The sequence below is a fragment of the Oncorhynchus kisutch genome, linkage group LG29 (assembly GCF_002021735.2).
Source record: "Oncorhynchus kisutch isolate 150728-3 linkage group LG29, Okis_V2, whole genome shotgun sequence".
Taxonomy (NCBI): Eukaryota; Metazoa; Chordata; class Actinopteri; order Salmoniformes; family Salmonidae; genus Oncorhynchus; species Oncorhynchus kisutch.
In genome coordinates this window covers 33,443,122-33,466,656 of record NC_034202.2, presented here as the reverse complement: position 1 = coordinate 33,466,656, position 23,535 = coordinate 33,443,122, and the positions used below count along the sequence as shown (strand labels likewise).

At 42.5% G+C, this 23,535-nt stretch overlaps 1 protein-coding gene across 1 annotated transcript in view; it reads right to left on the bottom strand.

Moving 5' to 3' along the window:
* Nucleotides 1-21,799, bottom strand: part of LOC109874070 (AMME syndrome candidate gene 1 protein-like) — a 32,801-nt gene extending 11,002 nt beyond the window's left edge. Inside the window, exons 1-2 of the mRNA XM_031809186.1 lie at nt 20,044-21,799; nt 7,306-7,416 (exon numbers count right to left, since the gene is read on the bottom strand). Of these exons, the coding sequence (XP_031665046.1) occupies nt 7,306-7,416; nt 20,044-20,489 (557 nt within the window). The 5' untranslated portion in view covers nt 20,490-21,799. The remainder of the gene's footprint in view (nt 1-7,305; nt 7,417-20,043) is intronic.
* Between the last annotated feature and the right edge of the window lie 1,736 nt (nt 21,800-23,535).

Sequence of the window (23,535 nt, the reverse complement as noted above, 5' to 3'; positions counted from 1 at the left end):
TGACACATGCAGATAAACAGACAGAGAGAAAAAGAGACAGACAGATGGACAGAAAGACACAGGCAGAAGGAGACAGACAGACAGAGAGGCAGACATATTCAAACCAGTTCTGCCCAGATTCTGAAGGTAATGCATTCTTTATTGGATTGTCAGATACTCTGTCTCATCCCCTGCACCCCACACACAGACAGACAGACAGACAGACAGACAGACAGACAGACAGACAGACAGACAGACAGACAGACAGACAAACAGGACAGACAGACAGACAGACAGACAGACAGACAGACAGACAGACAGACAGACAGACAGACAGACGACAGACAGACAGACAGACAGACAGACAGACAGACAGGACAGACAGACAGAACAGACAGAAGACAGACAGACAGACAGACAGACAGACAGACAGACAGACAGACAGACAGACAGAACAGACAGACAGACAGACAGACAGACAGACAGGACAGACAGACAGACAGACAGACAGACAGACAGACAGACAGACAGACAGACAGGACAGACAGACAGACAGACAGACAGACAGACAGACAGACAGACAGACAGACAGACAGACAGACAGACAGACAGACGACAGGAGACAGACAGACAGACAGACAGACAGACAGACAGACAGACAGACAGACAGACAGACAGACAGACAGACAGACAGCAGACAGACAGACAGGACAGACAGACAGACAGACAGGACAGACAGACAGACAGACAGACAGACAGACAGACAGACAGACAGACAGACAGACAGACAGACAGACAGACAGACAGACAGACAGACAGACAGACAGACAGACAGACAGACAGACAGACAGACAGACAGACAGACAGACAGACAGACAGAACAGACAGACAGACCAGACAGACAGACAGACAGACAGACAGACAGACAGACAGACAGACAGACAGACAGACAGACAGACAGACAGACAGACAGACAGACAGACAGACAGACAGACAGACAGACAGACAGACAGACAGACAGACAGACAGACAGACAGACAGACAGACAGACAGACAGACAGACAGACAGACAGACAGACAGACAGACAGACAGACAGACAGACAGACAGACAGACAGACAGACAGACAGACAGACAGACAGGACAGACAGACAGACAGACAGACAGACAGACAGACAGACAGACAGACAGACAGACAGACAGACAGACAGACAGACAGACAGACAGACAGACAGACAGACAGACAGACAGACAGACAGACAGACAGACAGACAGACAGACAGACAGACAGACAGACAGACAGACAGACAGACAGACAGACAGACAGACAGACAGACAGACAGACAGACAGACAGACAGACAGACAGACAGACAGACAGACAGACAGACAGACAGACAGACAGACAGACAGACAGACAGACAGACAGACAGACAGACAGACAGACAGACAGACAGACAGACAGACAGACAGACAGACGACAGAGACAGACAGACAGACAGACAGACAGACAGACAGACAGACAGACAGACAGACAGACAGACAGACAGACAGACAGACAGACAGACAGACAGACAGACAGACAGACAGACAGACAGACAGACAGACAGACAGACAGACAGACAGACAGACAGACAGACAGACAGACAGACAGACAGACAGACAGACAGACAGATACACACAGCTCAACCAGATCCTCTCTCCCCCACTGTGGGCCAGAGAGGCTAATAGGTTTATTAAATCACACACCAAGACAGACTTCTAGAAACAAATTTGAAAAAGAAACACATTTAATACAAAATCACCCTAGTAGGCCTACTTTGCATAAAATACTGTATTATATCCTTTACTGGTCGATACTGATATGAAGGTTGATATTAACTCCAGGAGACCTGGCCCCTCTAGGGAGACAGACCACTCATCAAATGAACGCCCTGGTAAATAATTGCCTTTAAACAGGCAATGGTGCATCTGAACTGGGCATGACAGTGTAAATGAGTTCCATACATTTCTGAGGCAAGCTGAGCACAGAGCAGCTTCTCTCAGTGAGGTAAAAACTCTCCCGGAGGTCCTGGGGCAATGCCGTTCCTCCGCTCCATGTACATGCTTTGCATGATTTATTCAGCACCAAAGGTCCTTTTGACGTAGACAAAACCGAAAACACACAAGCTCAAAAGGTACAAGCTCCTAGTTATGTTTTTGTATATGGTAGGATGGAGGGGTGTTCTGTAGAATTGCTGAGTAAAAAGCCAAAAGTCCCTAAACATTAACTGGATAATTAAAGGACAATGGTTACTTGGTACAATAGCTGCTTGCAGCCATCTGCATTTGAATCATCCTGTACTTTTGTCATGAACATTCTGCTCTGTGAAAAACATGAGCATTTAAACCATTGGTTTTAAAGGTCGCAACGGAAGAGGTGTGCCTGTTTGTGCCTGTTTTGTCCTCCCTACAGTCAGAAGATAGCCTAACTGTGTGTTTAACACATGAATATCTTCCCAAGCATGCATTCTTATTTTCCACCATAATTTGCAAATAAATTCATAAAAAAATCCTACAATGTGATTTTCTGGATTTTCCCCCCTCATTTTGTCTGTCATAGTTGAAGTGTACCTATGATGAAAATTACAGGCCTCTCTCACCTTTTTAAGTGGGAGAACTTGCACAACTGGTGGCTGACTAAATACTTTTTTGCCCCACTGTAGTTGCATATTGGGATATTACTTTTTGACGATATATTGTATAGTTTTGACAATATTCTAATATACTTTTTGCGCTAGTTAGCTGTACCTCCACAAAAACGTTACTATTTTTCCTCGTTGCTTGTTCTCCATCTTCTTTTTAAACAGGGAGACAATTTGTTTTCAGCACTTTTATTTCCATTACTGAACAAAACTAGTTTTCTTCATGGCTCTCTCTTGTTCCTCTGCAGCAGACATATGGGGAGCAGTATGTTTGGAGCATCGGTATCGCAATACATATAGAATCGCAATACATATCGTATAGGCACATAAGTACCGTGATAATATCGTATCGTGAGGTCCCTAACAACTCCCAGCCCTTATGGTCAGACATGGCTAACAAGCTAGAAAATCATAGCATTACTTTTTTTATGCAAGACATGAAGGATAATCTTTGATTTTATCAAAGAAGCCAGTTATATTGATAACGTTACTGTTGGAGTTAAACACCAAAAGGCCCCCTTTTTCCCAGAAGTACCCCAGGCCTCACTAATGACATTAGTGCCCACAGAGGCAGGCGGGCTGAGTGAACAAAACCCTCAGCTTTATTGGCATGCCCATCTGGACGCTTCGTCCTGTTTTTTTTGGTTCCCCTTCACAACACACTGCTCTCCCCCAACCTCCCAACTCTTGAAAAACAAATGAACCGAGAGGCCTGCCATTTGTGGTACCTAGATACAGTTCAATCCACTGAGGAAACCTTTTTTTTAAACATTCTCCTCGAACCTCGACTGTACCTACAGTGAACTCAACCAAAACAAAAGCTAGGGTAAACACCGTTAACACACCAATACTCTGCTTGACGCTGTTCAAAAATATGCATGTCAACTAAATAAATACAATACATGTTGCTTAAGTATTAATGTAAGGGCTCCTATGTTGTTATCAGATCAAATGAATTAAGTGATTTAGTCCAGTAAACTTGACATTTTCTGTGACAGCAGAAAGCTTGAACTCTGTTGCAGTGCATGACCTCCTCTACAGGCCTCCGTGTGGAATCATCCTAGCAACAGCGCTGGCCAATAGGAGGCTGGCAGGAGTCTTAACTTGTAGCCAATAGGAGACCAGTTCCAGATGTCAGTGAGTATGTGTGCCTGTGAGTGAATGTGTTTGCCACTGTATGTGTGTGAGAAAGAGATAGAGAGCTACAGATCAGTCTCACGTGCACCCCCGCCCATTCAAATAGTGTTATTTGTTCCTGTCCACCTGGTATGCTGCTTCTCCCCAATGAATTAGCAATTTCCTTACAAAACCCAACAAGACAGAATTGTTTCGATGATGGTGGGTGTTCCTTTCAGTGACAGAATAATAAGAACGCAAAAAGATAGCTAGATTCACACCCAGAGAACTCAAAACATGTCTGCCATATTTTTTACTTGAATATATCAACAGGGAACTGTTGGGTGAATGTTTTCTCCCAAAAGATTTGCTGTCATTCCTTCTTCCCTCCTCTCTTTTTGTTCATACCTATGAGGCAAAAATGTGGAGATATCCCAGCAGGAGACAGAACACAGACACGGTGCTCCTGCTAGTGCCTACAATCGTCTCCCCGGTCACATGCTCACCACCCTCCGTCTCATAGTACTTGACGGGTCAGAACCAGCTGCTCTGCTTTTATCTTCCACTGAGGGTGCAGGGTCCAACGTTAACTTTTTTTTCTCACTGGCCCAAAAATAATTTCTACTGGCCCGGACATGGTGTAGTTTTTAAATGCACTGGGTTCATGCAGGGCCTATAGGTTGCCATGATTCTCTCTGCATTCAGCTATTAATAGGCTACATTTGGTTATTATGATATGTAATAAAAAGCTGTGTAATGCACACTGAACCAAAAATATAAAACGCAACAACTTCTAAAGAGTTTACTGAGATTCTACAGTCAACTCAAATCAATTCATTCGGTCTTCATCTATGGCTTTCACATGACTGGGAATACAGATATGCATCTGTTGGTCACAGGTACTATTTTTTTTTAAGTAGGGGCGTGGATCGGAAAACCAGTCAGTATCTGGCATGACCACTGCCTCATGCAGTGCGACATCTCCTTCACATAGAGTTGATCAGGCTGTTGATTATGGCCTGTGGAATGCTGTACCACTCCTCTTCAACGTCTGTGTGAAATTGCTGGATATTGGCAAACTGGAACACGCTGTCATACATGTTGATCCAGAGCATCCCAAACATGCTCAATGGGTGACATGTCTGATGAGTACGCAGGCCATGGAAAAACTGGTGATATTTTCAGCCTCCTGGAATTGTGTACAGATCCTTGTGACATTGGGGCCATGCATTATCCTGCTGAAACATGAGGTGATGGCGGAGGCTGAATGGCACGACATTGGGCCTCAGGATTTCGTCACGGTATCTCTGTGCATTAAAATTGCCATTGAGTCACTTTATGCCTACCTACATGTACATATTATTTCAATTACCTCGACTAACATGTAACCCGCACATTGACTCGGTACCCCCTGTATATAGCCTCGTTATTGTTATTTTATTGTTGCTCATTTATTTGATTTTTGTTTAGCAAATCTTTTTCTTAACTCTTATTTTTCTTAAAACTGCATTGTTGGTTAAGGGCTTGTAAATAAGCATTTCACAGTAAGGTTTTATTCGGCACGTGACATAAAATTTGGTTCTATTTTTGTTTTGTTTTTTGTAATGATTGTCATTGCACTCTCTTAACACAACGCCATACACCCTATCTGCTCTGTACAGTTGAAAATGGGATTCGTCCTTGAAGAGCACACTCGAGCGTGCCAGTGGCCATCGAAGGTGAGAATTTACTGCTCATAAATATACATTTTTGGGGTGAGTAAAAATAGTTGTACCCGATCCCAACACTTTCTCACTAAAACATAATTACCAGAAGTCCACTGACATGCTCTGATAATAACATGATGTGCTTCACGAGCAAATGCAGCTCTGAACAGTTAGCTCAATGGTCAGGCACCGAGTTCCTGACATGTATTGCCACTTGCGGTCAAAGTTCACATTCCCCATGGTGTGCAAAACAAATCTTTGAAATGTGGTATTGCGGTATTGTGTTGGGAAGAAAAGTGCAATCTTCACCTTGAAAATTAAGATTAAAGGCTCAATTCAATCCGATCTGCATTACAGTATTTACGCAGTTGCTTTTTTTCCAATGGTCAAATTAACTCACGGATGTATACGGTACCCAAGCCCAAACCCCTACTACTACCACCAAGGCCACCCCTCTCCCAGGTATGCTTTTACTTTTCAGAATTAGAAGTGAGTGGGCACGGTTAGCATAATATAAAGGATTTGAAGAAAATATATATATATATATATATATATCTGCCCCATGTGGGATTCGAATTCACAACCACTAAACTGCAACCGTCGAGAGGACTGTGTCACCGATCGGTCATAGCAGTTGGGAAAAAATACAACGACTTGACCACCAATGTCATCTATTTCTTCTTAAAATGAATGTAGCTACGAATATAAACGTATAATCCTCAAAGCATACATGTTTTTTTCCTTTTTAAAAAAGCACATAGATGTTTATGAAACGCTAAGCAAAAAGTTATAATTTGTTCATAGACGGAAATGTGCCTTACTGCCTTTTAAATTGTGTAACGTCAGTAGTCTAGTCAAGGAAGCAAAATATAGTGGCACACTCCACTTACCAAGTCCATTGCCAAATAAGGCACACTGTCACCTGATTTTATAGTAAGACCTGAGGTGGTACCACCCAGCACATCTAGAAGGGAGTGTATTTCATACTGAACCCCTCCCTTCAGATGACATAAGTGTTCCTACAGTTCCTTTATCAATGGTAAGAGTTGAAGTGCTAGGGGCAAAAAGAGCTACATCTACTACTAAAAGTCCAAAATATATACATTTTGTAACGAACTGTCAAAATAAAGACCAGAATTCACATATTTCTATACAACTATGTCTAAATCATCTGGTTTTCGATCAAACATTATTTTTTTTAAATGAAAGTTAGTCTTTAAGACAAACGCGATATATCGAATGGCTACAGTAGGCCAGCCAAGATGAATACTAGGTGTTTTTGTGCAGACTATCAACAGTAGCCAGCATATTGCTAGAATGTTCACTATTGAAGGTTTACTTTTGTAAATCACCTTCCCTAAAAATCAATAAGCTCCACAAATGGATGAATGAATGCATATTTTTGCTCTGGACAGCTTGTGTGTGCTGTGTTAAGGTATCAACTGATGTCAATTGCGGGAGTGTGGTGGTGCTTGAATGAGCGGCCAATCATATTGCTCAAACACAAATACCATGACTGTTCGGTGTGTAGTCTTCAATGGTTTTACATAAATGGTAGATTGCAACAGAGCAGGTAAATGTTCAACTGGAACGCAAAAATAAACTGAAAAGTTACTGGGCCAGTCAGGACAGTGACTGACGAGATCCACTGGTCCGACATCTTTTCACTGGCCCCGGGCCAGCGCTAATGTCGGTTCCTGGGAAGACTTTTGTGAAGGTGAAAAGCCAGACAATGTAAAGACTGATATAAGTGGTTTAGCCTAAAGAAGAATACAGTACATGCTTGGAACTCTGGGCATAATCAAGTTAAGAGAGTGGCGTACCTGGTAAGGGTGTACTCCCTGAGTCCTGGGTGGAGGTTCATGGCAGAAAATGTACCTATACATCCCCTCAACCGCTTGTCTCTTCCTATTTTCCATGTGACAAACAGCGGGCTGTAAGAGAAAGAAGGGAAGACAATGTTAGGACCTTTAGAGTTAAACACATTAGAACAGCAGTTAAAATCTTGGCCCAATACATAGTTTGAAGGTCCAGGATTCACTTACAGTGTGTTTGGAAAGTATTAAGACCCCTTGACTTTTTCCACATTATAGCCTTATTCTAAAATTGATTAAATTATTTATTTTTCTCATCAATCTACACACAATATATAGGGAGGTGACCAAGAACCCGATGGTCACTCTGACAGAGTTCTAGAGCTCCTCTGTGGAGATGGGAGAGCCTTCCAGAAGGACAACCATCTCTGCAGCACTCCACCAATCAGGACATTATGGTAGAGTGGCCAGACGGAAGCCACTCCTCAGTAAAAGGCACATGACAGCCCGCTTGGAGTCTGCCAAAAGGCACCTAAACGACTCTCAGACCATGAAAAACAAGATTATCTGGTCTGATGAAACCAAGAATGCCAAGCATCACGTCTGGAGGAAATCAGGCACCACTCATCGCCTGGCCAATACCATCCCTACAGTAAAGCATGGTGGTGGCAGCATCATGCTGTGGGAATGTTTTTCAGAGGCAAGGACTTGGAGACTAGTCAGGATCGAGGGAAATATGAACAGAGCAAAGTACAGAGATCCTTGAGAAAACCTGCTCCAGAGCACTCAGAACCTCAGACTGGGGTAAAGGTTTATCTTCCTACAGGATAACGAACCTAAGCACACAGCCAAGACAATGCAGGAGTGGCTTCGGGACAAGACTCTGAATGTCCTTTAGTGGCCCAGCCAGAGCCCGGACTTGAACCTGATCGAACATCTCTGGAGAGACCTGAAAATAGCTGTGCAGCGTCACTCCCCATCCAGCTTGAGAGGATCTGCAGAGAAGAATGGGAGAAACTCCCCAAATACAGGTGTGCCAAGCTTGTAGCATCATACCCCAAAAGACTCAAGGCTTTAAATCGCTGCCAAAGGTGCTTCAACAAAGTACTGAATAAAGGGTCTGAATACTTATGTAAATGTGATATTTCAGTTTTTAAAATGAATTTTAATAAATTAGCAAAAATGTCTAATCCTGTTTTTGCTTCATCATTATGGGGTATAGTGTGTAGATTGATGGGGGGACTACTTATTTGATTTCAGAATAAGGCTATAACGTAACAAAATTTGGAAAAAGTCAAGGGGTCTGAATACTTTTTGAATGCGCAGTAGGGTTGAGAAAAACAATTGTGGACACAATATTTGAATTGATTTCTCACATTCCTAGTGGTGACACTGACAACATAGGTCTTTCTCAACTAACATTGCACTGACAGATATTGATTGACAATGTGTATAGCAAGTACTAAAAATAATATCGCTACATGAGGTTTCTGTTACAGTTTGCTATTAGGCATAGCATAGCTCTCTGGTTTTACATTCAGGTGTTCTCTGGATCAAAGTCAAGTTAACCTTTTCTGTCAAAGCAGCAACCTGTCCAGTTTACTCTGCCTGTTTGTCATGGCCATATAGACTCAGTCAGCACCATAGTTTGAGTTTGACTGCGCATTGGGAGCTAAAATCAATTTGAGCTAAAAATCCATTTTAAAATCAAGCGAGGCAGCAGTCAGTGACATTTTGTCTTGCGTTATGTGTGCCCAGAGAATTTCGTGCACCAGCAGATATACTGCTTTGTGTTCTCTGTAAACTGACAAAGTACCCTTAGTAGCCTACATGTTATGTTTAGTCTCTACCAACAAAAAACAACACACACAGTTGAAGTCAGAAGTTTACATACACTTAGGTTGGAGTCATTAAAAATCATTTTTCAACCACTCCACAAATGTCTTGCTAACAAACTATAGTTTTGACAAGTCTGTTAGGACATCAACTTTGTGAATGACACAAGTGACTTTTTCCAACAATTGTTTCCAGATTGAATTATAAATGAAATAATATATGTATCACAATTCCAGTGGATCAGAAGTTTACATACACTAAGTTGACTGTGACTTTAAACAGCTTGGAAAATTCCAGAAAATGATGTCATGGCTTTAGAAACTTCTGATAGGCTAATTGACATAATGCCTCTTTGCATGACATCATGGGAAAATCAAAAGAAATCAGCCAAGACCTCAGGGAAAAAAAGTCTGGTTCATCCCTGGGAGCAATTTCCAAACGCCTGAAGGTACCACGTTCATCTGTACAAGTATAAACACCATGGGACCACGCAGCCGTCATACCGCTCAGGAAGGAGACGTGTTCTGTCCCCTAGAGATGAACGTACTTTGGTGTGAAAAGTGCAAATCATTCCCAGAGCAACAGCAAAGGACCTTGTGAAGATGCTGGAGGAAACCGGTACAAAAGTATCTCTATCCACAGTAAAACGAGTCCTATAACGTCATAACCTGAAAGGCAGCTCAGCAAGGAAGAAGCCACTGCTCCAAAACCGCCATAAAAAAGTAAGACTACAGTTTGCAACTGCACATGGGGACAAAGATCGTACTTTTTGGAGAAATGTCCTCTGGTCTGATGAAACAAAAATAGAACTGTTTGGACATAATGACCATCGTTATGTTTGGAGGAAAAAGGGGAGGCTTGCAAGCTGAAGAACACCATCCCAGTAGTGAAGCACGGAGGTGGCAGCATCATGTTGTGAGGCTTGCAAGCTGAAGAACACCATCCCAGTCGTGAAGCACGGAGGTGGCAGCATCATGTTGTGAGGCTTGCAAGCTGAAAACACCATCCCAGTCGTGAAGCACGGAGGTGGCAGCATCATGTTTGGGGGTGCTTTGCTGCAGGAGGGACTGGTGCACTCCACAAAATAGATGGCAATGTGAGGAAGGAAAATGATGTGGATATATTGAAGCAACATCTCAAGACATCAGTCAAGAAGTTAATGCTTGGTCGCAAATGGGTCTTCCAAATGGATAATGACCCCAAGCATACTTCCAAGTTGTGGCAAAATGGCTTAAGGACAACAAAGTCAAGGTATTGGAGTGGCCATCACAAAGCCCTGACCTCAATCCCATAGAAAATTTGTGGGCAGAACTGAAAAAGCGTGTGCGAGCAAGGAGGCCTACCAACCTGACTGAGTTACACCAGCTCTGTCATGAGGAATGGACCAAAATTCACCCAACTTATTGTGGGAAGCTTGTGGTAGGCTCCCCAAAACAATTGACCCAAGTTAAACAATTTAAAGGCAATGCTACCAAATACTAATTGAGTGTATGTAAACTTCTGACCCACTGGGAATGCAATGAAAGAACTAAAACCTGAAATAACTCATTCTCTCTGCTATTATTCTGACATTTCAGATTCTTAAAATAAAGTGGTGATACTAACTGACCTAAAACAGGGAATTTTTACTCGGATTAAATGTCAGGAATGGTGAAAAACTGAGTTTGAATGTATTTGGCTAAGATGTATGTAAACCTCCGACTTCAACTGTACATGTTTAACACACCAACACAATATGCTTATATGCAGGGAATATTGCAGATTAGCGTGTCCAATTAATCACCTAAAAGCATGGCAGCAGCTCCACCTCTTAGCCCTCAAATCACCTAAGAGATTTTGCACCTTTTCTCAGTTATCCCCAGGATTACTGTCGCTAACTAAGCATTTTACCACACAAAAGGCTAATACTTGCATGGGTTAATACACTTTGTTAATATAGACCACTTTCAAATAGCTTAACTAGTCCTGATCTGGACAGAGAAGGATGACGTATGAGGGTTCCAGCCTCATTCATACTTAAGGAGACGTCTCTGAGCTGAGTATTAATACACTCTCTATTGTATAAACTCACTTCCCCAGAAGAAGAATTACATCAGTCCAGTAGGGCACAATGTGGAGGTAGAGACATCTACCATGATGACCACCTCAAAAAGAAAGGGCCAGGAAAAGAAAATGTACCTATTCTTAGTATCAATGCCTTTCTTGAAGCTCATGACTTCATGTATATTTAAAAGCCGGGGAAATACAGAGGGAAGGGAGGAAAGACGGTCTTGGGAAAGAATATGATAGAGTAAGGAAAGGAGGTGGAGAGAGAAGTCAGTTGCTTACTAATCAACAATGTCAATATTCTTAATCCTCAACATGTGTTCAGAGTGAGGAATAGCTGAGGAGCAATCTACATTCAAATCAAGTACTCTCTGGACTGCACAGACAGCACTCGATAAGCGCCTGGAAATAACACAACAGTGGACAAACACTTCACAGTCTGAAAGAAGACTGTAGAGAGGAGGAAGACTGCACAGGAGAAAAAAAAGTATGTCTGAGTGAGTGTGTGTGTGTAAGACAGAGGCATCGCAAACTTGCTTGATTGATGTCAGTTGATCCTAATAAGAAGTGATCTCTCAAGGGACAGACAGACAACTCCATACTTTTGAAGCGAGTGGGCAGCTCTGCTGTAATAGGTTGACTTCAGACAGACAAGCTCCTCCAGACAGCCAGTGAGTGAGTCAGTCCATCCGTCAGGCGGGCCACTTCCTGGCTATGCAATAGAGACCTACCCAACCCAAGAGACTGACGGTCGCAGCCTGCAGCTCCCTACTTAAAATGAATCGCTTTTAATCTGGCTGATGAACCCCTTGGCAAATAAGGTGAGCAGCAGCCTGAGAGAGGCTGTGTGAGCCAAGACATTAATCTATGGGAAAGCAAGTGCAGAGGTAGGGACACTTGACAAGAGCTACAGTTGTGACCCCAGTCACCATTGTGGGGTGAAAGACCACCTTTAATGACTGTTTTCCATTGGTCTGACAAAAGCTGAGGTTCCATTTCCAAACCGTGAAATTCTACTTCAAAAGGATTTCAGTTAGAACATTTGTCTATCATACAGTTTCCTGACAAGAATCAATTATAAATCTCTTGCGAGTGAGCGGCCAGTTGTGCCTGCTAACTAAACAGTCTATGGTGAGTGTTACGAGTTCTGGGGGAGGGACGACAGGGAACATTTTTGACATGCAGCCAGGGTTGATGGGTTCAGTGCGTTACAAAAGCCAGGCTCCTGCGAGTCAACATGGATTTATCTTAATGAACTGCTGATAAATCAATCACACCATGAGGTCTGAGCAAACAAGAGAATCTTTCTAAAAAAAAACATGGCTGAGTCACGAAAATAGCACACCAGACCATTGGGCACTTCAGATATGAAAGGGAGACTGTGGGGGTGTCCTGGGTTTAAAAAGCTAGAAAAAAGATAAATCATCTTTGCCGTTCAGGCAGGTAACAACACAGCAGCATGATTGTCTTTGTGTCCACTGACCACTGAGAATCCAAATTAAATTATTATATTCCCCAGGCCGCTATTAGATGCTCACTATGCTATGCGTAATTCAGGCAATTTTTCCTCTGTCCCTCTACTCTAGCTTTTTTTGGCAGAGCTCCCACTCGGTTCTGTGTGCCCATTCTGAAGAGTAATCCCAGCCTTCTGGCCACATACTAAAGGGATGTCCTATTGCATCACGTGCCATACTGTGTCCTTGACGATTCCACTCATCATCCATTCCCCCACCCACCCACAGCCAACACCATCTTCACATACCATACCAGCCCCCATCCAGACTGCTGTGTGTGCCTGAAGAGTGAAGAGCAGACACATTCTCAATGATTTCAATTAAACATGTGTTAAAGGGTGATTAAACTACACTGAACAAAAAATATCAACGCAACATGTAAAGTGTTGGCCCCATGTTTCATGAGCTGAAATAAAAGATCACAGAAATTGTCCATATGCACAAAAGCTTATTTCTCTCAAATTATGTGCACAAATTTGTTTAAATCCCTGTTAAAAGGCATTTATCCTTTGACAATATAATCCATGCACCTGACAGGTGTAGCATATCAAGAAGCTGATTAAACAGCATTATCATTACACAGGTGCACCTTGTGCTGGGGACCATAAAAGGCCACTCTAAAATGTGCAGTTGTGTCACACAACACAATATCACATCTCTCAAGTTTAGGGAGCGTGCAATTTGCATGCGGATTGCAGGAATGTCCATCAGATCGGTTGGCTGAGAATTTAATGTTAATTTCTCTACCATAAGCCGCTTCCAATGTAATTTTAAAGAATTTGGCAGTATGTCCAACTGGCATCACAACCGAAGACCACGTGTAACCAAACCAGTCCAGGACCTCCACATCAGACTTCTTCACCCGCCGGATCGTATGAGACCAACCTCCCGGACAGCTGATGAAACTGTGCATAAACTGTCAGAAACCGTCTCAGGGAAACTCATCTTCATGTTTGTCGTCCTCACCAGGGTCTTGACCTGACTGCAGTTCAGCGTTGAAACTTCAACATTTGCTCATCGATGGGGAGCAACTGCTCACACTCGATGGCCACTGCCATGCTGGAAAAGTGCTCGCTTCACAGATGAATCCCGGTTTCAACTGCACCGGGCAGATGGCGTCATGTGGGCAAGCGGTTTACTGATGTCAACATTGTGAACACCGTGACCCATCGTGGTGGTGGGTTTATTGTATGGGCAGGCATAAGCTATGGACAACAAACACAATTGCATTTTATCAATGGAAATTTCAATGCAGAGATACCGTGACGAGATCCTGAGGCACATTGTTGTGCCATTCATCTGCCACCATCACCAAATGTTTTAGCATTATAATTGCACACCCCCATGTCACAAGGATCTGTACACAATTCCTGGAAGATGAAAATGTCCCAGTTCTTCCATGGTCAGCATAACTCGCCTGACATGTCACCCGTTGAGCATTTTTGGGAATCTCTGAATTGACGTGGATGACAAGTGTGTTCCAGTTCCCACCAATATCCAGCAACTTCACACAGCCATTGAAGAGGAGTGGTACAACAATCCACAGGCCACAATCACAGCCTGATCAACTCCATGCAAAGGAGATGTGTCACATGGCATGAGGCAAATGGTGGTCACACCAGATGCGCAGTGTTTTTTTTATCCCCGCCCCTACCTGCATATCTGTATTCACAGTCACGTGACATCTATAGATTAGGTCCTAATGAATTTATTTCAATTGACTCATTACCTTATATGGCCTATAACTCAGTCAAATCTTTGGAATCGTTGCATGTTATGTTTATATTTTCATTCAGTGTACATGAGTAAAAGGCTGATCCAACACTACCCATTTAGTATCCATCCATTGCTGATGGATGAATGGATCATTGGTGATGGATGGGTAGCAACGCGTGATAGGCCTAAACGATTTCATCTCAACTCACAAAAACACATTGGGATGGAATCCAGTCGGAGAACCAGCGTTCTGCACTGTAGAGGTCCAACCCTGAGGACACAGACAGTGTGTCTCTGCAAAGCACATCAAACAAGGGCTGCTTTTAAAAAGATTTGTCAAGCATATTTAACTGAGCCCAGTTAGTCACTCAGTCCTAATTTAAAGCAGTGAGTAAGTCAAATATATTTCATCAAGCCATTACACCCACCATTTCAGATTGTCTGAAATAATATAGATATATAAACCATAAGATTAGCATTCCTGCAACATTGTCTTTTTATTTTATATTATTTGATCTGTGAGAAATTAAGCTAATTGATTGCACCTAAATAGGCCTTTAAATTTATAGGACTTATATAATATCTAATAAATATAGTACTCAACATTCGATTGGGACCAAACTTTTTGTTCTATAAATGACTGAGACATGAGGAATCCCAATAAATTGTCAAAGACCACCCATGGACCCCCCACACCAAACCCACTACACCAATGAGTATACAGTATCAGTTCCCTATGTCTAACAAGTAGTATGGTGCTGCGGCAAAATAATGTTAAAGTAACGCTAATATGATCTGTTTCTAACAACAGAAACTATTTCAGAACCATCTAAGATGGTGGGTGTCAATCCTCTTTCTGGTGCTTTTTGACGAGGAACGAACCAAATGGAAGAACTTGACAGGTACATATTAGTTCAGATGAAGGGGTATGTCATCGCATGAAATGTTTTAGGAGGTGCTTCAAATCCTCTCCTCTGTACCAATCAGTCCATTCAAATAATTGCCATCCCTAAACAGTGGAAACACTAGAAAAGGCTGCAGGGGCGTTTTAATGCGCATTGCTACATCTGGAGCCCAGTTCACACACAGACACCTTCCCACTGCAGACTGACTACTAATCAGTCCTGATGACATCACTGCCCACCATAGTCACAATTACACATTGCACTATAGCACCCAGTCCCAGCTTAGTGCCAGCTTTCACACTGAGAGGGCAATTATTCAGGAGATTCAAAATTGTCATAAGTCACATGCATATAGGCACATATTACACTCCTTTGGCTTCTGATTTATGGGTCACAGGTGGAGCTGGTGTTGTGGGCAGGAGTGTGTGCAGAGATCAGATGGGGTGTGGGAGGGGCTGGTGTCATGTTCCTCACATCATCAGTTCCTCAAGCAGAAACCACAATGTTGTGTGTGGCACTCGGTTTCAACCAGTTCATCTACCACATTCTAGTAGTCTAGAATAAATCGAGCATGAGGCTTGAGGTAAGTTTAATGTTCATTTGAGCCCTGGTAGAGCAGCTATATTATACAGCCATGGTTATGGCAACAACCCTCCTCTTGGAGCTGATCCTAGCTGATCAGGTGAATCCTCCTGGTGGTAAACACACTGGCCTGGATGGATCAGACTACTCCCATCTCCATTTTAGACGTATTGGCTAATGCAAGTGGGGGTAGACTTGGAGAGGAACTGAGTCTCTCAACACAGGGAAAGCCCTTGCCATTCAAATCTAAAATTAGCATAAAGATGACACCGGTGTTGAAACATAGAAAAGCAGAGCGGTGTTCAGTTCCTTGTCTAGCTGGAAAGAGATTGCAGACAGCACTCTCTGTATTAGTACCATACTAATGTCAGAACAGCAGGGAGGGGCTTGAACATGTGTGTATGCTGTTGCCTCTAGTATACCCGTCATGGCATTACTCATCTCTTCCCTCTGCATTACATCCCAACATTACAAGCATGTTGCAAACAACTACCTCTGGGTGATCAATTCCCTATTTAAGAATGTGTAACTTCAAACAAGCATATGAATGTGAATGTATGAGATGCCTTCTATTGAAGTAAAACAGCCCAACACATTTTTTTCAGGTTTTGTTTCAATCTTCCCAAAAGAGCGGAACTGGATATCAAATAAATTATTTCACATGGAAATTCCCAATGAATGAAAATGAAACTGGGCTTTCAACCTCCTCCACCCCTTTCCATCTGCCTCACTCTGCTTGGATTTTCGGTCCCATTTTCTGACATCAGGCAGAACTTTCACTTGACCCCTAAATCCTAGGACAGTGGGCATCAAACGGATCAACAGATTACAGTGCATCATCACCATGGCCCTGAGCACTATCAGGTTTCTGCTTCATGTAAACACTCACAAAACACACTGATTCAGACTGGGTGAATACAGAGTATCCCCAACATACAAAAGATGTTCGACATGTGACAGAACTGTCTAGTGAGGCTGAATTAGTTTCACTGTTAAACAGACACTGAGCTGGTACTTAGGAATCAAGGGGAAATCACCTCCAATAAACTAACAGCTACCAGGATTCTCACACTAGTAAGTCTATACATAGACCTCTAAGTCAAGAAATCCCAGCGTGTGTAAACGGAGACCTGGAATCAAGTGTCCAACTCTCAATCAATGGCTCTACCGCTACTCTTCCTCTTTCCAACATTAACAAAATGGGAAGCATATACTTTGTGTGATCCGGTTTATGCATTTTTGTGAGGTAGCCTAGTGGTTAAGAGCGTTGGGCCAGTAACTGAGAGGTTGCTGGTTTGAATCCCCGGGCCGACTAGGTGAAAAACCTGTCGACATTTCCCTTGAGCAAGGCACTTAACCATAATTGCTCCTGTAATTGGCTCTGGATAAGAGCGTCTGCTAAATAACTAAAAGGGAGATTGCAAAGAGATAAATATGTTAAATATAAATATGCACCCTTTCCCTGACATATCTATAGAAACAAATGTCTGGCCATTTCCAAAAGGCATGATGATAAAGGCGGGTGGTAAAACTCTGTATCTATAAGATAGTCATACATTATTATCCCCCCAAAAAATTTCACATCTCAAAATGCCTTGACGCATAAGTATGTTTTAAGCAGGCAATCATTATACATTTGGAAAAAATGGTGTGTTAAATGTAGTAAGGAAGAAATGACTGCATGTTGTCAGAATTTGCTATAAAGAAGAAAACAATGTTGAAATGAATGGTATCAATAGAGTTTGTCTCCAGGCCTCCCATTAATGTTTCAAACATCTACATTGATATAGAATAATGGACAGGATGTTGATTTTACTTTGAAATGAAGGCACAGCACTAATATACTAGTTAACACTTGTGTGTACCCCCATTGTTTTTTTCTTCTAATAAACACTTGTGTGTATAGACAAAGTCCGTGTGAAATGTATATGGTAGTAACAATGCTACAAAAAGGTGGCTGAGAGCCATATTTGGTGTGTAAATGACATGCCTATCTGTTAAAATGTGGTCTTGCACACTAGTATGCAGAGAATGCTTCCCAGTTACCTAGCTGTGCAATGGCCAATTACCATTTTAACAGCCTTAGAGGAGAAAAGTACATTGGCATCTCATTAAAAATATCATCCCAATGTTTACTGTGAGCAAGGAAAGGCCACCATGACAACAGCTCCCTAAAGCTACTTTGGCTGTTAGGTTGGCTGTAATAACTGATGATGTAATAGTGTATGCCTAACTAAGTGTGTAGACTGTCATTACCAACAGAAAATACACATATTGGGATTTTAACACAATGCCATTGGTAAATGTAGGCCTAATATTGCATAAAATATTGTTTCTAGTCATGAATGTGTTGTGGACAAACCTATCCCTTTAAATGAACAAAATGTAGAAGCTGTCCAGCTTTTTAAATGGTTATTACATTCAATGCTGTATGGATTCTTGAAGAATGTCAGTTATGACTTGAGTTTAGGACAACTGTAAATTACACTATCATAAACCAAAACGAAGGTTGTAGGCTACTAATAAGAATACTAGAATGGGGGTAGGCTATTAATAAGAATACTAGAATGGACATGAAACTGCATATGATGGTCCAAAGGTCAGCCATGTTGGTCAGGTAGTTGAGCAACCATGGCTTACCAGTGCTGCGATAAAACAGTGTAAAAAAATAAAATGCATTTGGAGAATTTATCTGCACTGTATGTTTGTCAGCTAGCCAGACAGTTTTAGAGGAATGGTCCCATACATTTTTCAAATTAACTGCCAATATAACATTCCATTCAAACAATGTAGTCAATCCACAGCCATACACTGTCAAATCAGTTGACGATACGATTTAGACAAGTTGTAAATGCAATAAGTACTGATATTGTATCATATAATATCATTTGCAGCTTTCCAATGAATCTTTTTTTTTTAATTTTTTTTTTACATTCATGGTCTGTATACATATTTTTAGAGGATATTTATACAGAAAACACATATAAAACCCATAATGTGTATAAACCCAAAACACAATCATATGACAATAATTATATTACACAATGTACATATCACATGAGTTACATTTATTTTCCTTCAAAAATAAAATCAGGACTATACCTCTTCTGCTGTTCATTCCAAATAGACTGGTTTGGGTTTCTCCCTGACCAATATGGCTGCCATTTTGATTCAATTCTGTAACTTTGAGGGTTTATGACATATCCTATTAAATTACTAGAGGGGGTCTCTATAATTAATCCTTACGGTTTTTGTAAACAAGCAATGTAGTTAGGCATAGTCAATCTCACTGCCGGATAGTCCTTGCATCAAATAGGTATGTCTATAGTTGTCTGAAACAGGTTTTAATTTTAATCGTAGGCCCCTGTGTCATCACTGATCAGTATCGTCGATTATACCTGTCAGGTATAACTCCGTCGATGTGGTTCACATTTTTTTTGCGTATCGAATAGCATCTTTGGTGTTGCCACATCTAGCAAGTCAATGTGTAATGAGGCTTTATGAGACACGCTGCTAGCTGTATGCCTAACCTTGAACTAAGACCAAAAAGGTAAATGTTGGTTTTATTCGATACAGACTATTTTGACTTTGCCGCTGGCCTATCTAGTGGGAACCCGTCCTCTGTCATGGTCGATTGACACAGACAAGGCAGCTAGTTCAATTCTAGATCTCGACTTTGGATGAAGGAATATAATCAAGCCGTGTCATTTTCACAACACAGGAAAAAAATTGACAAACACACCACGCGCCGTAACACAACAATTGTGTAGTGTTTTCTAAACTTTCTAAACTGTAAAGTTGAAACTCGCCCTTGCTGGCTACCAAGCTAACGTAGCCTTTAATGCTAACTAGCTACTGTTTTTCTTTGTTGAGCTAGCTAGCAGACGTAAGCACCACACCACCCAGTGAAAGTAAACTTTATCCAAGTAGCAGCAGCAATATATTAATTTATGAAAGTTGCACAGCTCAACCAATTTACTTTTATTTTCACTACTACATTACAATTGTTTCGTTATCTGCTTGCTGTAACTTGCTGGCTAACGTTAGGTAAGAACGTTTACTACACAGTCGATAACATTGCTTATTCAGTCATTAACGTTAGCAATAGTAGCTACTACTTAACAACATAATATTAGGACGAAACTTACTAGGAATCGTTTGTAAACCTAGGTGTTCGGGGAGGTTGGTATCCATACAGATGGCAATAAAGCACGTCGAAACAGAAGCAGCACATCTCCGCCGAAACAACCATCTTCCTGCCTCCACTTCCCGAACCAGATCCCGGGCTTAGATTCGGGGAGAGGCCAGTTGAGTTGTAGCCTCCCGGGGTTGGGGACAACGCGTTGGTGCTACTACTACTACCCCCAGGACACCCCAGGCCGTTCACTCGATTCATGTTCCCTGCCGCCACAGTCGAGGAGGAACCAATCCCCAAGTCCGATCCACAATGTCCGGTCCCTGCCACTCCGTTTCCCGCCCCCACCCCGCCAGGACCCCCCGACCCGGGGGATCCCGACAGCTTCTGCTTCTTCACCCCGCAGCACCCGGCCGCCATCTTGGAACAATCTGCACCGACACACCGCTTCCGACCCATCACCGTCACCAAGGGAAGGGTGGGGGGGGGGGGAACGCCGACCAGACGTACAAATCCCACTGCGTTAATACGTGTGACGGACAATGCCCCACTTTCACTTTTTTTTGTCGGGCGACGTTATATCCAATATGATGAGACTGCAATGTCACCCTATCTTTGCCTTTAAAAATACGTGACTTACGCAAAGTCCTAATGTGTTTTCGCTAAGACAGCCGTGAATCACTTCAAACTGTTCGATTGATCTCAGATATTGTCCAAAATACAGGTCCCTTCTTCGGAACACGATAAACACCGAGGTTATTTCACAAAGCAATCTTTCTCTCGAATGATGCAGAAACTCATTCAACCTCACTAGCTTCCCAAGAGGAAAAACAGTTAGCTAGCTAGCTAGTTAACTATCCAGTCAGTAGCCAGATGTGGTGCTGTGACAGCTACTGCACTGCACCCCCCGCAACAGAGACAATCCTTTTTGTGTGGGAGTCGGGAGCTTGAGTACGCAGGACCCATACGCTTCAGCACGAACAGTACATTACGCTCCGGACCATGTAGTTTAACATTGCACCAGTTGTTTACTTTCATCCGAACTTTTAGCTAGACAACTGATCCAATATTGGAGATCCAAACGTCAAGTCGACGCAAAATAAAATGGCATTTGGCTATTATGCAGTTTGAGCCATCAGACAGCGTCAGCGCCGACCAAGTCATTTCAACAATCCAGCTGATCAGTTTGCACATGCATTTTGTCAGTCAGTTCTCGGACAGTTTAAAACATATTATTTAAACTCCAGCGTCATAATCAGCGCTGAAAGTTTGCTGTATATTTGTTTGGTCAGCTTATCCGTCTACTGTGATGCATTTTGAGAGAGCATCATTCTTTCTATTCCATCTGTCTGAAATCCTCCGGGTTTGGTCTCTCGCTCTTCGCCCGACTCACAGCGGCTACCATTTGCCTGATAGCCTCTGTGCTGTTGGGGAGGGGGGGACCTGTGATCATCTGTAGTCACTGACAGTATTTACCTTCTCAACGCCGAAATAGGATCCAGGAAATGTTTTGCGATCGATTCCTACGCATAATGCGTAGTCTCACCGTATGCTGTCCGTGTCAAATCTGAATTCTTGCTGCGAATTACGCAGAAAAAAATGCTGCTTGTGCTATCCTCAGTTCCTAATCAACTTGGCCTCAACCGCGTAAGGATGCCGATGTTCGATTGCAATTTCTCATTTACTAATTGTGCTCCTTTAGACAATTTGTATCCGACTTCACTTAGAGAAAGCAAACATGCATCCCTTCAAATCCTTTTCGTTGCAGTCGTAAAATGTGCCGTCCGCCCTCTTGTTGCAGGTGATCAGCTGCTCTCCAGAATCGACTGGCCGCGTGAGGGATTTAGGAATAGCAGACTTGAAAATTGGATTCGATTCCTCACGATATTAGGCTATCAAAATACCAATATAGGCTACTGAAAATATTGATTGGTCAATGCTGTTCAAGTTACCAACCGAAATGTAAACTCTTTATTATATTGCTGTTACACAGGCATGTACAGTGTAATAATTGTGTAACCTAGGTGGTACATCAACATACATGGTTTTGCCTGGTTGGTTTTAGGCTATAACGGACCAACTGGGAACCATCGTTCCTGGTGTCATAACTCAGATCACATGGTGGGCTCTGCCAGTTGTTGGGGTGTAGATGTAAACCAGTTATCTAATGAGCTCTAGCCATGATCATACAATGACATCAACACCCCTGAAACCTTAAGTAGTGTTGTCGTTGTTATGAACGAGGGTTCACATGCCAAGTGAGGTCGGCCATACAAGGACGAATCAGCTTTATATTGGGAAAGTTTCCTATCCTAATAATTTACCCAAAAGATGGCAACAGTAAGCTCACAAAACCAAAGATCGTTCTCTTATGATCTTTCATATTTGTACTGTAAGTGAGGGAGTGATACCAAGGTCAGAACATGAGATGCTTGCACTAAAAGTGTAGGTTTACACTTGTCTGAGGACTCACTCTGAATTTAATTACACTGTTATATGGATCGGTACATACAGTACATTCAGTCTGAAACTGCCATCCTATAAGTCGTTTGTGTGACTTCAAAATGAGGGATGAGGTACAAAAATTAATCAGCGATCGGATCGCCTCTTACAAATCTAACCAATCAGAGTATCAAAGTTAACATCATCATGTAGGCTGACTCTGGCCCAACCCATCGGTTTCTGGGACCAATCTGAAAGGTCAGAATGTGTTGACGTGCTAGAAATCATCGGGAGGGGGGGAAATCCAGACTCATCGTGGAGAAGAAACATTAGTTGGCCGTAGCGATGTGGATGGATAGCCAGGCAATGTTTACACCTCTGCAGATGACTGGCTGCTCCCTAAGTGAGGGCTTAAAATGGATGACAGTGAGGTTTCTCAGCGCTGAGCTAGGCAGATCAGATCAGGCAGGTTTGGAGAGAACACACATACAGAGCCCTCTAAGCTGCTAGGCTGAATGAATGAGCATCAGCTTGAAGCGCTCAAACCTTTTGCAGTGTGTTGCCCATCTTCATTTGAACTACTGTATATTGCAGATGGTTCTTTGCAAGAGCAGCAAACTACTTGCTACATGTCCTTTATTAAAGGTAGACTCAGCAATATGACAACCGTTCACTCCAATCCCTGGTCCCAGAACAAAGAATTGATTGAGACATCAAATCACATTTTATTTGTCATATGCGTCAAATACAACAGGTGATCTTTTTGACCTTCCTGTGACAGCACCCGATGTCCACCAAGCTGCCTCCAATGTCATTTTAGAGAATTTGGCAGTACGTCCAGTACGTCTTGACCTGACTGCAGTTTGGAGTCATAAATGACTTCAGTGGGCAAATGCTCAACTTCAATGGCCACTGGCAAACTAGAGAAGTGTGCTCTTCACAGATAAATCCTGGTTTCAACTACCGGGCGGGCAGATGGCCACTGAACTCTGGAGCGATTTTAAAATCACCAATGGCCTCATGGTGACATCCCCAAGTAGTTCCCTTCCTATCCTGCAGCTCA